This window comes from Sinocyclocheilus grahami, unplaced genomic scaffold (genome assembly GCF_001515645.1).
Source record: "Sinocyclocheilus grahami isolate Dianchi unplaced genomic scaffold, SAMN03320097.WGS_v1.1 scaffold221.1, whole genome shotgun sequence".
NCBI lineage: Eukaryota > Metazoa > Chordata > Actinopteri > Cypriniformes > Cyprinidae > Sinocyclocheilus > Sinocyclocheilus grahami.
In genome coordinates this window covers 1015729-1030555 of record NW_015505400.1, presented here as the reverse complement: position 1 = coordinate 1030555, position 14827 = coordinate 1015729, and the positions used below count along the sequence as shown (strand labels likewise).

At 36.5% G+C, this 14827-nt stretch overlaps 1 protein-coding gene across 1 annotated transcript in view; it reads right to left on the bottom strand.

The window, feature by feature from the left end:
* The window catches only part of LOC107596591 (protein bicaudal C homolog 1-like), an 85329-nt gene that overhangs the window by 21036 nt on the left and 49466 nt on the right, over window positions 1–14827 (bottom strand). The window contains exons 5-9 of the mRNA XM_016287348.1: window positions 7323–7402; window positions 6010–6168; window positions 3943–3972; window positions 945–968; window positions 695–883 (exon numbers count right to left, since the gene is read on the bottom strand). Coding sequence (XP_016142834.1) covers window positions 695–883; window positions 945–968; window positions 3943–3972; window positions 6010–6168; window positions 7323–7402 — 482 coding nt within the window. The remainder of the gene's footprint in view (window positions 1–694; window positions 884–944; window positions 969–3942; window positions 3973–6009; window positions 6169–7322; window positions 7403–14827) is intronic.

Genomic DNA, 14827 nt, shown 5'->3' with positions numbered 1-14827 from the left:
TCAGATTCCAGATTTTCAAATAGTTGTATCTCGGGTCCTATCCTAACAAACCATACATCAATGGAAAGCTTATTTATTCAGCTTTCAGATGATGTATAAATCTCAATTTCGAAAAATTGACCCTTATGACTGGTTTTGTGGTCCAGGGTCACATATCTTAGATACCACAGCACATATATCCTAACTTTAAAGCATTATAAAATGTTCACAACCCTCCTAATGTATGCAATATTCAAAGACTCCATATACTGTGCCACTGTTTTAACAATAAGTCCTGTGATTTCTTTCTTTGCTGAGAAATCTTTTATTTTCCACTACATTAAGCCATGCAAGACTTATTGTTTTGTCCTGATTTATATATTACAGCAGATATATAAATCAATAACACAATGTTAGGTTTACATTAGAAAACTTAACATTGCAAATGCAAAAATGCAAATGAGATCTGAGAGCTGGAGTGGAGGGAAAGATGTTATTAGTGAAGTTGATACTTAAATGATAGTTAATATTTAAATGACTGAGAACATTCATTCTATAAAAACCTAAAAACAACAACAACAAACAAACAAAATACCTCCAAAAAAACACAATGCAATGAAATATAATAAATTCAGAAAGTGATGTGTATAATATAGGAAAAAAACAAACTGCAACTGGAGATTTTGCCCCATATACGTGTTTATGAATGTCTCACCTTCACGGCCGCAGCATTATTCTGTGAGCCCCGCACCACTCCTGTCGTTCCATAGAGTCTGGACCTCTGTTTGAAGGCCACAGAGATGTTGTATGTCTGGGAGATGTGCTGGATGGCAGGAGAGCTGGGGTCAGGGTTCAGCTGCACTATGACTGGCAGCTCGAACATCAACACCAGCGGGAGCAGCTCCTGAAAGAAGACCAACAGCCCCATCAGTTAATGTAACTGATGGGGCTAACCTAAGCCTAACCCTAACCCTAATGTTTTGTGATTTCTGCTGGTGGCAGGTAAGGATTATGGTTAATTCATCAACAGACCCAATCTGGTTCAAATGGCCATTTCTTTTTTGAGGGGCTTTTGAAACATTTTAATACAAAGATACAGAGTAAACAGGAAACTATGGGGAAGACAGGAGGACTGGGCAGGAACAGATTCAAACACATGTCTCCCACACGAGCAACAGCCCAAGATATTCCTTGTGAAAAAATGTATTGCATTGAATGCACACGTGTAATATCCTAAAAGTATTTTTTTTAATCCTCTGCAGTGAATGGGTGCCGTCAGAATGAGAGTCCAAATAGCTGATAAAAACCTCACAATAATCCACAAGTAATCCACACCACTCAAGTCGACATCATTTGACATGAACAAATTCATCAAGATTTTTTTGGCTTCAAACCACTAAAATCCTCTATCCATAATGAAGCACCGATTATAAGCAATAATAATAATAAATAAAAACAGTTGTAAACAAATATGTCAGTGGATTTTGATGTGAGAGGACAATAGGGGATGGACTTTTTCCACTGGAGGAAGCATTATTATGGATATTATGGATGGACTCATATTTTGGCCAGAAGTGATGGTTTAGAGTTAAAACATCTTGATGGATTTGTTCCTTTAGATTTTTTGGACTCTCATTCTGACGGCACCCATTCACTGCAGAGGATCCATTGCTGAGTAAGTGATGTAATGCTAAATTTCTCCAAATCTGTTCTGGTGAAGAAACAAACTACACCTAGGATGGCCTAGGGTGAGTACATTTTCAGCAAATTTTCATTTTTGGTTGAAGGCTTCAAGAATCAACTCCTGCTTAGCTGTGAGCAGGAACGCATTTTTGGGACTATAACCACAGCTGAGAAAGAGATCGACTGTAACTGATGCACACAGTCTACAATCAGTTGTGCGCATAATGATTTTGACAATACTAAACAAGAAACACAAGTTTTTAAATGTGCACAGGGCGACAAGACAGTGTGCGCTTGGCTTTAAACAACATGGTTTGCTCTGAATGAATGCTGGTAAAAATTACAGTTATTGCTAGCAGGGCATTTGGCCGACTTTCAAGCCATGAAGTCTTTAGAAACAAAGCGGAATAAGCAAATATTTCCCATCATTCTCCTGTGATTTAGGGTCATCAAAAGCCCAGCAAACAGTGCCTTACCAAACTGAATTGGTAAACAGAATGAATGGCCAAGCCTTAAAAATGCGGCTCTGATCAGTCCCACATGCTTTGGGGGCTCCAGTCACCCTCATGCTCTGTACCGGGGGCCAAAATGAAAGACATTCTCTGCCCCTTTAGATGTGGTTGGTACAGTCACTCTCCCTTTACACAAGGAGATGTTTATTAGGTTCAACTTTAGCTGGGAGCAGGGTATCCGTCATGGAGCGAGCTTTGGAATTCCAATCATTCATCTTTGTTAATGGTTCTCCTCATTTTCAGCTATTAAAAACATAACTATGCTTATTTTTAACCAAAGGCTTATGCATCGGCTATGAGCGGAGCTTTCCAAACAAAAACCTTCTGTGTTTTCGTTTTGCTTATTATTAATAAGGAATTTGGAGAGGAGTGCTGTATTCCGATCTTTTACAAACAAGAGGTTTGAGCTTTCCTCTGACCTTCTGTGGAATCAATAACTTCTGTATTTGCTTTCTGTTTTCACAGACAACACGCATCCATAGAGCGAGGAAGATGCTCTGTTGATCATTCCATTGAAATGAACTCGTCTCCTCCGAGAAAGCAAGGCTAAACTTTAAACGGGCTAATCGCTCAAGCGTTGAGACATGGCCAAACAAGTGGGGTCAAGTATTTTGCTTGTGGGTCAATGACACGATGCTCAATGTTGAATACAACTCTTCTGTGATGACGTTTTTAATTTCTGAATTAAAATACATTTTGATAGTTACTGGGGGCCATAATGTAAAAAAAAATGTCAGGGTGATACAAGTGTCCTTATATCATAAAACCTACTTCAAATGAAAATATTGTCATTGCTTACTCACCCTCATGTCATTCCAAACAGTTGACAGTAGCCATTGACTTCCATAATATATATATATTTTTCCATTTCCGTTTGGATACCCATGTTCTTCAAAATATCTTCTTTTGTGTTTAGCAGAAGAAAGAAACTCATACAGGTTTGGAATGATATGAGGGTGACTAAATGATGACAGAATTGTCATTTTTGGGTGAACTATGCCTTTAAGTTTGGAATAATATTTTATTATCATTTCTTAGAGGAAAAAAAAACTTTTCATGACAAGACAAGGTTAGTTCAGGTTGTAAAATGTAATGCAATTCCCCAAAATGTAGGAATTTTTATTTGTTAAACACACACACACACACACACACACACACACACACACTCTTCCACACACTCTTCTTGAAAATGGACAATTTATCAAAACTATCACAATTACAATTAAAACAAAAGATGTTCAAATACTTTTTTCTTTTTTTTTTTATTGTGGACACTGTAACTTATCATTGAACTTTGTAGAACATTACATTAAAGAGACAGTTCTTGCAAAAATAAAAGTTCTGTTATCATATAACGTGAATTTATCCCTATCTTGGACTTGGACTTTATCTAAGACGTGGATTAAACAGCTTGATTCTAAAGGATTTGTTTTAAGCCTTCTTTATAACTTTTTTGGATCTTTTAACTTGTGGTTCCCTTCACTTTTAATGGTAGGACAGAAGCCTGTCAGGGTTCATTTCATTGCATTCAAAATTTACCACAACAATCCACAGACTGAAAACCTGACTTGAGGTTAAGATTGAGAATTATGCTCGCGCTATACCATTCACATGGGTGTAATGGCACAATAAAGCACCAAAACGAATGTGGGTGAAGGTCTTTTGAAGAGAGAAAAGAGGAAAAAGGAGATGATTAGGTGGTCACGAGAAGAATTCCCAGCATTTCTGGTCACTTGAACGAGGAAGAGAAAAAGTGAGGCTGTCCCACTAACATCCTTGGCTGGCCAGCTATGGACACCTGCAGAATAAAGGACAAGAAAGTCACATGCATGTTCACGGAAGTAAAGGAAGTGGAGTCTAGTACATCATTTGGTATGACTTAAAACAATAAAAATTAAAGGAACACTCCACTATTTTTGAAAATAGGCTCATTTTCCAACTCCCCTAGAGTTGAACCGTTGAGTTTTACCGTTTTCGAATCCATTCGTCCGATCTCCGGGTCTGGCGGTGGCACTTTTAGCTGTAGCTTAGCATAGATCATTGAATCTGATTAGACCGTTAGCATCTCGCTCAAAAATGACCAAAGAGTTTCTATATTTTTCCTATTTAAAACTTGACTCGTCTGTAGTCACATCGTGTACTAAGACCGACGGAAAATGAAAAGTTGCGATTTTCTAGGCCGATATGGCTAGGAACTATACTCTCATTCCAGCGTAATAATCAAGGAACTTTGCTGCCGTACCATGGGTGCAGCAGGTGCAATGATATCACGCAGCGCCTGAAAATAGGCTTATTGGAAGTGACCTAGCTGGGGACTATTTTCAAGCACTGCGTAATATCATTGCGCCTGCTGCACCCATGGTACGGCAGCAAAGATCGGCTGGATGGATTCGAAAACGGTAAAACTCAACTGTTCAACTCTAGGGGAGATGGAAAATGAGCCTATTTTCAAAAATAGTGGAGTGTTCCTTTAAATGATGACATGATGGATATATATACTGCACAAGTCATACAGGCTCCTGCTCTGAAAGTTTTATTTGATTTCCATTTGTTTTCCACAGAAAAAAACTAAACAAAGTAATGTGCTTGGAACGACATGGGGGCGAGTAAATGATTTTCATTTTTGGTGAACTAATCCCTTAAGAATGAAAAATACTCGTCTGCCAAATGTTATCATGCGAGCACCACTAGGAGGTGAGATTTCTTCATTCTAGCCTGACTCATTCACCTGTCAGCAAGTACCAGCCACTCTGAACCAAACACATGAGCCCACACTGAGGGAGTGCCATGCCATTGCTCTATTTCCACATTCCCCACTTCATCAAGTCTGGAAACCTGTCTCGCATCAAATTATGGCTCAGTCTTTATCCTCCCTTAGGCTGCAAACAATATGCATAATAATCTTTTGGGTGGATATCTCAAGAAACCTGTCAAGATCATGTCCAGGTCATGTTTCATCCCAAAATAACAAGAATGTAATTTTAAATATACATATAATTTATAAGTATAAATTATATTATACTTTTTTGCAAATACTCTTCCATTCAGAATATTTCTTAAGGAGATTAATACTTTTAATCAGCAAGGATGCATAAAATTGATCAAAAGTGACAGGAAGGACTTTTATAATGTTACAAAAGAATAATCTGACAAAAAAATTAAAAGATCAGTCTCTACAAAAATATTAAGCAGCACTGTGTTCAACTTTTATAATAATAAGAAATGTTTCTTAAAAATGCATCAAATCAGCATATCAGAATGAATTCTGAAGGATCACGTGACACTGAAGACTAGAGTAATGATGCTGAAAATTCAACAGGAATTAAATTACATTTTACAATAATCTAAAACAGAAAACAGTTCAATTGTAATAATATTACACAATATCACCGTTTTTTTACTGTGTTTTTTTAAATTGAATAAATGCAGCATAAGATACTTGTTTTATCACCGATTGATTTATTTAATTTGAATAAAAAAGTTATTTTTAGAACATCACAATTTTTGACATTTATCATTATTTATAATGACAATTAATCATACCACCATTCTCACTATTGCAGTGATATTTATGCAATTATTTAAAAAAACAAATACTGAATTACAGCTACTGAAAATAATAACAACGTAAAACGTACATACACATTATGTAAACGAAAACTTGTGCTTAATTATTATAAAAATAATGCTAAAATAATAAAGATTCTACCGGTCCTGAAAATAGGCGTCATTTTTGTTTATGCACAAATTTAAAAAAAAAAAAATTCTCTTTTGATTGTTGGGGTGAAATAAGATTTGGACATGTTTACATGAGCAGGGTAAGTCAGAATCCCACCTGGTTGCTCTTCTCAGCCTGGTTGTTGCGGTTGGAGTCGGGGAAGTGGATGTGACAGCCCGTGTCCTCCATCACCTTCTTGATATTGTTTCCTCCTTTGCCGATGACATGTGAATGCTCGGTATGTGAGACGTCCATCTTTAGAGTCACGCGATTGCTCTGAGGAAACAAAAGAGTCGGATTGCATTAACTGCGGTACCATAGCCACCTCGGTGTAATTTCTATGCCATTATTTGTCCAATAGCATTCCCATATACAGTATATCAGAAGTACCGCATATTTACCAGAATATACCAGAAGTATCTGATTTAAAAAACATGTCACAAAAATATGAAGCAGCACAATTGATTTTAACATTGATAATAATAGAGTAATGGCTGCTGAAAATTCAGTTTTGCCATCACAGGGATAAATTACATCTGAAAATATATTCAAATGCAAAACAGTTCAGAAAAATATTTCACAATATCACTGTTTTTATTGCATTTTTTTTTTTAACTTATTTATCTCAATGACTCAATGATACTTGCTTGGCTGGCACAGGACTTCCCAGAAGCATCTGATTCAAAATGCGCCATGTTTGCTCATGGTGGCTAATTGTGCTTAGCATCAATGCAGTGTTTTTTGAGCTGAGGAAGTTGCTTGCACTTTCAGTATTGAAACACTGAACATATTTTAAAAGTGAACAAATGAATACAGATCCCGCCCCTTTGAGCAGCTTCATTAAAGTTGTGACAGACTGAATTAGATCTATGAGCTACAGCCAAGTCAGTTTTTCATTACATCAAGTCTACAGACAGATGTCAATACACAACATTTCCCATTTCACATCAAAAATATGAGGAAATTACCACACAAATATATAGTGATGTTACAACAAACTCTTCAGTTGGAGTTGGTGGATGTTCTGCATTCTGTCTGGCACAAATTACCAGAAGAATGGATATAGTCTAAAATCAGTTGTACAATTTCTATTACAATCTCTAATGTTTTGATAAAGCAGATACCACAGATGCCAGCTACCAGGAGTCACCCAAAGGTACCATGCAATGGCATTTGTCTTCCTTTTGCCCAATGTGATTTAAGCCATGATTCATTCCTTATAAATATATGAGGAGCTCTTGATGTCAGGCTCCACATATTTCCTCTCAGGATCTTCAAATTCCATTGCTTCAAATGTCACAGCTGTCCTAAAACCAAACGCATCCAGCTACTACAGCAACCAAGAATGACAGGGATGACGAATGAGGCATTTTTCAAATGCACAATGACATATCAAATAAGAATGATCCAATATGACTTGACATGCTCACCTTAGTGTCCAGGACAGACATGATCTTCTCCTTGGCTTCCTTCACATTGTCCCTCTTACCACTAACTTTGATATGTGGATCTGAAAGAAAAAAATAGATAGTGTAAGTCATGTCATAAGGTTTATTTACCCCATATAAAGCATTTTCATTAGCAAAAAAATAAGTAGTTAAAACACTAACTAATCAGCACAACTGTTTTGAGCAGCAAATCAGTATATTAGAACGATTTCTGAAGGATATTGTACTGAAGACTGGAGTAATGATGCAGAAAGTACATCTTTGCATCACGGGAATAAATGACATTTTAAAATATATTTAAATAGAAAACAGTTATTTCAAACTAATAATGTCTCACATTTTTACTGTATTTGGTGAGCATATTAGACTTCTTTTCAACTTTTTCTCAAACTTTTGAATGGTAGTGTACCAAAAAAAAAAAAAAACACTCAAAATACCTCACAGTAGTAAGTCAGTTCTGCATAGGCAATCAAAATTTACATTTTCTGAAAAAAAGTTATTATATTCATCATAAAGCTTCATCAACGATATGATCGTTCATTGATATGATCATTCATATATTCATTGATTTATGTAGAAAGTCATATCTCACATGAATAATGTTGGGTTCAAGTAGGGCTAGCAGAAAACTGCATACAGTGCTTCATGGTTAAATAATTTCAGACAACATTTATATTATTCCAGCACTTGCTCATTCTGTCATTGATTTCCGCACGATAAACATCTGTCTCATTGTGCTGCAAAACCCCCCCAAATTCCCCTGAACTAATCCACTTCCCCAACCTTCATGCCAACATGAATTAAACCTATGTTTAGTGTCCCACAGAAAGACTTCTGATTAATGGCACAATGTCTGGTTCATTTTATAACGTTTTCCACCCAAGAACCGCCAACTTAGACAAGAAGATACCAATGATTGGAATAATAAGCCCTATAAAATTCAATATTCGTTTGACATTACGTCGACACTGCCGTTAGGGGTCTCACTTGGAAGTCCCAATCACCACTGAGTAGTAAAAACAGGCCAATGAACATTAGCGAATGGAATTTGCATACCCAGCCACACCCCTGTACACGGGTATATAAGAGGGTGGCATGCATTCACTCATTCAGATTTTTGCTTCGGAGCCGAGTGGTTGCTCCTGTTTGAGCAATCACTCTCCCATTCATCTCTAAAAGAGTAGAAGAGAAGCAAAATCTCTCTTGCTGCTGGTGATTCTGACGGCACATTCAGTGGTGTTTCGCCTATGTTTGGATGCCCAGTTCAGCCACTCCCCCATACACGTGTATACAAGAGAGCGGCATGCATTCACTCATTCAGATTTTTGCTTCGGAGCTGAGTGGTTGTTCGTGTTTGAGCGATCACTCTCCCATTCATCTCTAAAAGAGTAGAAGAGAAGCAAAATCTCTCAAAAAAAAGCTCCCACGGCTCTCGGCCCTGCCCCACTCGTCACATAGTGATTCGCTTCTGGTAATCCCATGTATGTATTCTTCCACAGTACAGTTTTCCTGTTGGTTGAAGATGGGGCACTGGGTAGGTTGCGATTTGGGATGCCAGTTGTTACTTGGTAGATCAGAGCTTACATACATCTGCATCACCAACCCTCGTAACACAGTTCAGTGGTTGTGGCGTTTTCCATAGGGACCACCTAACGTCAGTGTCGTCGAACATGACTGACTGAAAGGGAACGTCTCGGTTACGTATGTAACCCTCGTTCCATGAAGGAGGGAAAGGAGACGTTATGTCTCTCCTGCCACAACCTTGAACTACACCACTGAATGGCCAGGACATGGTTTTGGCTCCTCAGCACAAACCTGAACGAGTGGAACCTGAAACGTGTCTACTGGGGAGTGGTTGGGCAAGCAAATTTCACTCTGCAATGTTCATTGACCTGTTTTTTTACTACTCGGAGGTGATTGGGACTCCCAAGTGAGACCCCTAACGTCAGTGTAAACGTAACGTCTCCGTTCCCTCCTTCAGAGAACGAAGGTTACATATGTGACATTTATGCAGCACTTTGTTTGCCAAAAAATGTAAGTAATTGTTCAATTTTCATTTGATTACATTTTAAAATATTAATTAAATTGTTTTTGATAATACATTTGTATTAAATGATAAAACACAGAATCCAGAAAAATTTAAACAGAACACACAGAATTTCTACATTACAGGTCACCATCATTTTTAATAGTTAAAAAAAAAAAAAAAGTTGAAAAGTTTTATGAATTCAGTTGAGAAGACATGCTTTTTGATAATTATCATTTATTAAAATTAAATTAAATTAAATTTAGGAATTAAAAAAAGGAAAACAAGTAATCTGGAAAAATAAAACAAATTTTCATATGGCCCATACATGTTTTAGTAACAAGGCAGTTTAAGAATCTAAAGCAACCCACAAGACACGCCAAGCCATATAATTCACTCTCCGTGAAGGAGGAAGACAAACACAAGGCTCCAAGTCTAACGCTACAACGTCTGACTTTCCGTGCTATAGCTGCTGTTCTGGTTCTTAAAGGAAACTCGTGATGACAGCTTTCAGTGCCAGAGGGAATGAGTGAAAAAGCCACTATATACATTGAAAAGTTTTATGAATTCAGTTGAGAAGACATGCTTTTTGATAATTATCATTTATTAAAATTAAATTAAATTAAATTTTAAATTTACATTTAAAAGGAAAACAAGTAATCTGGAAAAATAAAACAAATTTTCATATGGCCCATACATGTTTTAGTAACAAGGCAGTTTAAGAATCTAAAGCAACCCACAAGACACGCCAAGCCATATAATTCACTCTCCGTGAAGGAGGAAGACAAACACAAGGCTCCAAGTCTAACGCTACAACGTCTGACTTTCCGTGCTATAGCTGCTGTTCTGGTTCTTAAAGGAAACTCGTGATGACAGCTTTCAGTGCCAGAGGGAATGAGTGAAAAAGCCACGCTAAATCACTGTCCCACGCAGAAGCGAATTTCTCCACCACAAAATCCTGCAAAACACCCATTCGGCCTGATTGGACAGACACTGCAGGAGGAAATCACTCCAGCTCGGCTCCAGCATCATTCCATGCACCAGAAAACATACAAAGCATTTAGAGTTATCCACTATAGTAAATTGTATGTAATGTGACCATTTTCTGTGGTCAAGCTGAAGGGCTCACTAGAGGTTTGCAGTTTATACTGTGGTATTGGGGGAAAACAACAATATAATCACATACAAAGGGACTCGTCTCATGCAAACATGCCAATCCAGTGTGGTTTAACACTTGTAGGATTACACCTGATGATTAGGATCTCTCAGCTTCCATGTTGGCAATTATTGTCCACCTCATCAGCTTTGAATGGCATAGAGTGGTAGGGGCTGGATTTACAAGAGTGATTAAAACGTTGTAATGTTATATGTCTATTGCATACCGAATGAAGCAATGCTGGTGTGGATGGTGTTCAAGGGTGCCACAATGCGCCAAACGTACAAATTTGTGCATGCAAAGCAAAAATAGCTTATTAAATTGCTTCAAAACCATAAATCTTCATGCCGTTGGTGCATTTGTTGTTATGAATATGAGGGAGGGTGGCTTTGTGGAAAGCACTGACACATTGTTTGGGATTCCTGAGATGTTCATGGAAATATCTAGGCTTAAACTATGTTCTAGCAGTTCAAGACCTTATTAAGAAAACAGTTACAATATTTAAGCTAAGGTGACCAGATTTCTGAAATGAAAAACAATATAATTGAAATCTCACTTGTTATTATCTATTAATTAAAAATGAGGAATACATTTATTGTATTGCTAGCAAAATGCTCTAGCAGTTTATGTTTCACTGGAGGGAGCGTTGACTGGTATTTTGGCCAGAAGCGATGGTTTAAAGTTAAAACGCCTTAATGATCGATTTGTTTCTTATAAACACGCAACGTTTTGCTTCACATGATGTTCACTGATGGGCTGGAGTTGTGTGAATTACTTATGGACTATTGTGATGTTTTTATCAGCTGTTTGGACTCTTATTCTGACGGCACCCATTCACTGCAGAGGATTCATTGATGAGCAAGTGATGTAATGTACATTTCTCCAAATATGTTCCAATGAAGAAACAAATTCATCTATATCTTGGATGGCCTGAGAGTCCATTTTCAGCAAATTTTCATTTTTGGGTGAACTGTTGCTTTAAGACGGAATAGAGTTACAATATTTAAACTAATGTGACCAGATTTCTGAAATGAAAACTGGGACTATATCTTGGATGGCCTGAGGGTGAGTCCATTTTCAGCAAATTTTCATTTTTGGGTGAACTTTTCCTTTAAGACGGAATAGAGTTACAATATTTAAACTAATGTGACCAGATTTCTGAAATGAAAACTGGGGACATTTCCTAGTTCAGGTCAAAACATCATTGAAATCTCACCTGTTATTATCTCAGAAATAAAACAATACATTTTTGTATGTTTTTGTTTGTTAATTGTCGTGGGTTCAATATACAATTATTTTACTATATTATTTTTTATTTTATTTCAAATAGTTTTAACTTAATTCACCAAAACACACACACCATGAAAAACAGTAAATATTAATCACTGCAAATAGCAAACTGATCAAAACAGTATTATGACAAAATTACAACTTTACAAAAACACATCACAAAAATGAAACAAAATAAATATTATTTATTGATATATTATTATATATTACAGTAATATATCATAATATTATTTGTAATATTTAACACATTTTGTAACATTTTCTAATTGTATTTAATATTACAGTAATTACAACTTAATTTTTTTAAAACATTCATTGTGTTTGTGATTTTGGTAATGGATATTTCCTATCCCTAATTAGGCTTATTATTTTGCATATTAGGCTACTAATATGTACTTTATGGAAATAATTGTTGCAAGAGTATTTGTTTAATATCATTTATTTATATATATAATTTTTCCCCAGGAACATTTAAAATTGTGTGCAAAACAATCCAGCACCCTGTTCAGGCCCTGTTACACAATAAATACAAACAGTATTTAACATTTATAGTTAGTGTGTGAACTACCCTGACACCGCTCTCATCCAGGTAAAGTTCTTCGTGGCTAAAGTAGTGAAAATTGTGCTGTAATACAAGGACATTTCCGGGGACAGGACACCAAAAACCAAAAAGATGTCTGGTCACCATCTTATAGGTGTAAGTTCTTGCAGTTCTAGCCCAGAGCTTCACACACTATACTACAACACCTGTAATCAAACCATAATACCTGAAAAGAGCTATTTGTTAGCATTCCCATTCATCCCAATAGAATGTATGCAGTATGATGCTTGCAACTTTTTTTTGTGTGCCAGAATTCATGGCTCCTTTTGAATGGCTATCAATGAAAGACCATAATGATGTACAGATAGAGTAACCACACTGTAAAAAAAAATCCATAAAAAAACGGCAGCTGTGGTTGCCGGAATTTTACCGTAAAAACTACGGTAGCAACGTTTTAGGTTTTACGTTTTTAACTTAAACTTACTGTAAAATACCATAATTTCATTAACTGATATAATGTTAATATACCAACCTATTGAAGTACTGAAATCTGTTTTGTAGCTTTGTAATACACTGCTAACCACCAAATGCAGGTGGTGTTGAGAAAGTCACATGATGAACCAAAGCCCATCACAAGCAGCTTTTAATTAATAACATATATAGAAGGTGCACAGTGTCATTCACAAACGCTAAACACCATCATGGTAACACACATGAAACTGAAATCATGCAATAAATGTGCCAGAATTCATGGCTCCTTTTGAATGGCTATCAATGAAAGACCATAATGATGTACAGATAGAGTAACCACACTGTGAAAAAAATTCCATAAAAAAAACGGCAGCTGTGGTTGCCGGAATTTTACCGTAAAAACTACGGTAGCAACGTTTTAGGTTTTACGTTTTTAACTTAAACTTACTGTAAAATACCATAATTTCATTAACTGATATAATGTTAATATACCAACCTATTGAAGTACTGAAATCTGTTTTGTACCTTTGTAATACACTGATAACCACCAAATGCAGGTGGTGTTGAGAAAGTCACATGATGAACCAAAGCCCATCACAAGCAGCTTTTAATTAATAACATATATAGAAGGTGCACAGTGTCATTCACACAAACACTAAACACCATCATGGTAACACACATGAAACTGAAATCATGCAATAAACATTCATTTAACAACATTAGGTGTAACACACAACCCTAATATACAAAACTGATAAGAAAAAACTAAGAAGAAACAGTTATTTCAACAAAAAAACATCAAATTTGAAAAGTAACGCAGGGAATTCTGGGAATGTCAATTTATGGTTATTCACTGTAAATTATATGGCATTTTTCACTTACAAAACGGTATATTACTGTAAAATGAATGTCCAATGCATGTAATGTCCAATAAAGTTTTTCACCATATATAGTAGGGGAATTTACCGTTAACCATTTAACGGTAAATTTAAGGTTTTTACTGTAGCATTTTGACAGTCTTTTACCGTTAAATTCACGGTCATTTTTTACAGCGCACTAGGAGGGGCCAACTAGAAAAACCCAACAGGGATGTTCTTTCACATGGTTTGCTGACACCTTTTGACTAGTGTTTAAATATAGCTTCATCTAAGGATGCTTTGCTGACACAAACCTCCATCCACAGTTGGCTTTGATAAGCGGTACACTGCGCTGACTGTGGTGAGAAACACATCTGTTGAAACACATTCCTCTGAGAGTCTAAATCAGTCATTTCAAACACAGCGGGGGAATGTGAAAAAGTGGAGAAATCAAACAACCAACAAGCTGAATACACCAAATCAGTTCATTACAGTTATGATTTATCATGCTGAATCATGTGGAAAGAATTTGTTTAACTGCTACTGGCTATAAAGCTCGTCATTTGGTGATCGGTTTAGGATCCATTGTTTTGTTCTTATAATTTTTAATGTTTGGACTAGTGGTGAAGTTGAGTTTAAGAGGAAAATGTCTTTTCAGAGAGTTGTTTATCCACCCAGGGGGTGGCGTGGGCTAGATGGAGCATGCTGTTTTAGAGGCCGCAGTATTTTATGGGCTGCTTGGAAATGCCCACAGTGGATTGTGTCATGTGTTGAGAGACCCGCAAACTGTTGCAGTGCTGCCACTGTGAGTGAAAACAGCAGTAGTAAAAGACAGCAATAGCAGTTCGTTTTAAAACGATGTCCAGGAGAATGTGCATCTACATCCTGAGAAGCATGTTTGTTTGAGACATATACATTGATGTCACTTTCACATTAGAGCTGGGCTGTATGATGATCTATATATACCATGTGACAGTAGACATTTCAGCTGGTTATGCTATACCCTGCTTACATTATTTAAGGCAGAAATCTTACAATTGGATAAAGGCAAGTAAATCACTTTTTTTTCATTTTGTTGACATATTAGAGTCAATGTTTTTTTTTAGAGAGGGGTATCACTTTTTATCACTCCATAATTTAGCAAAT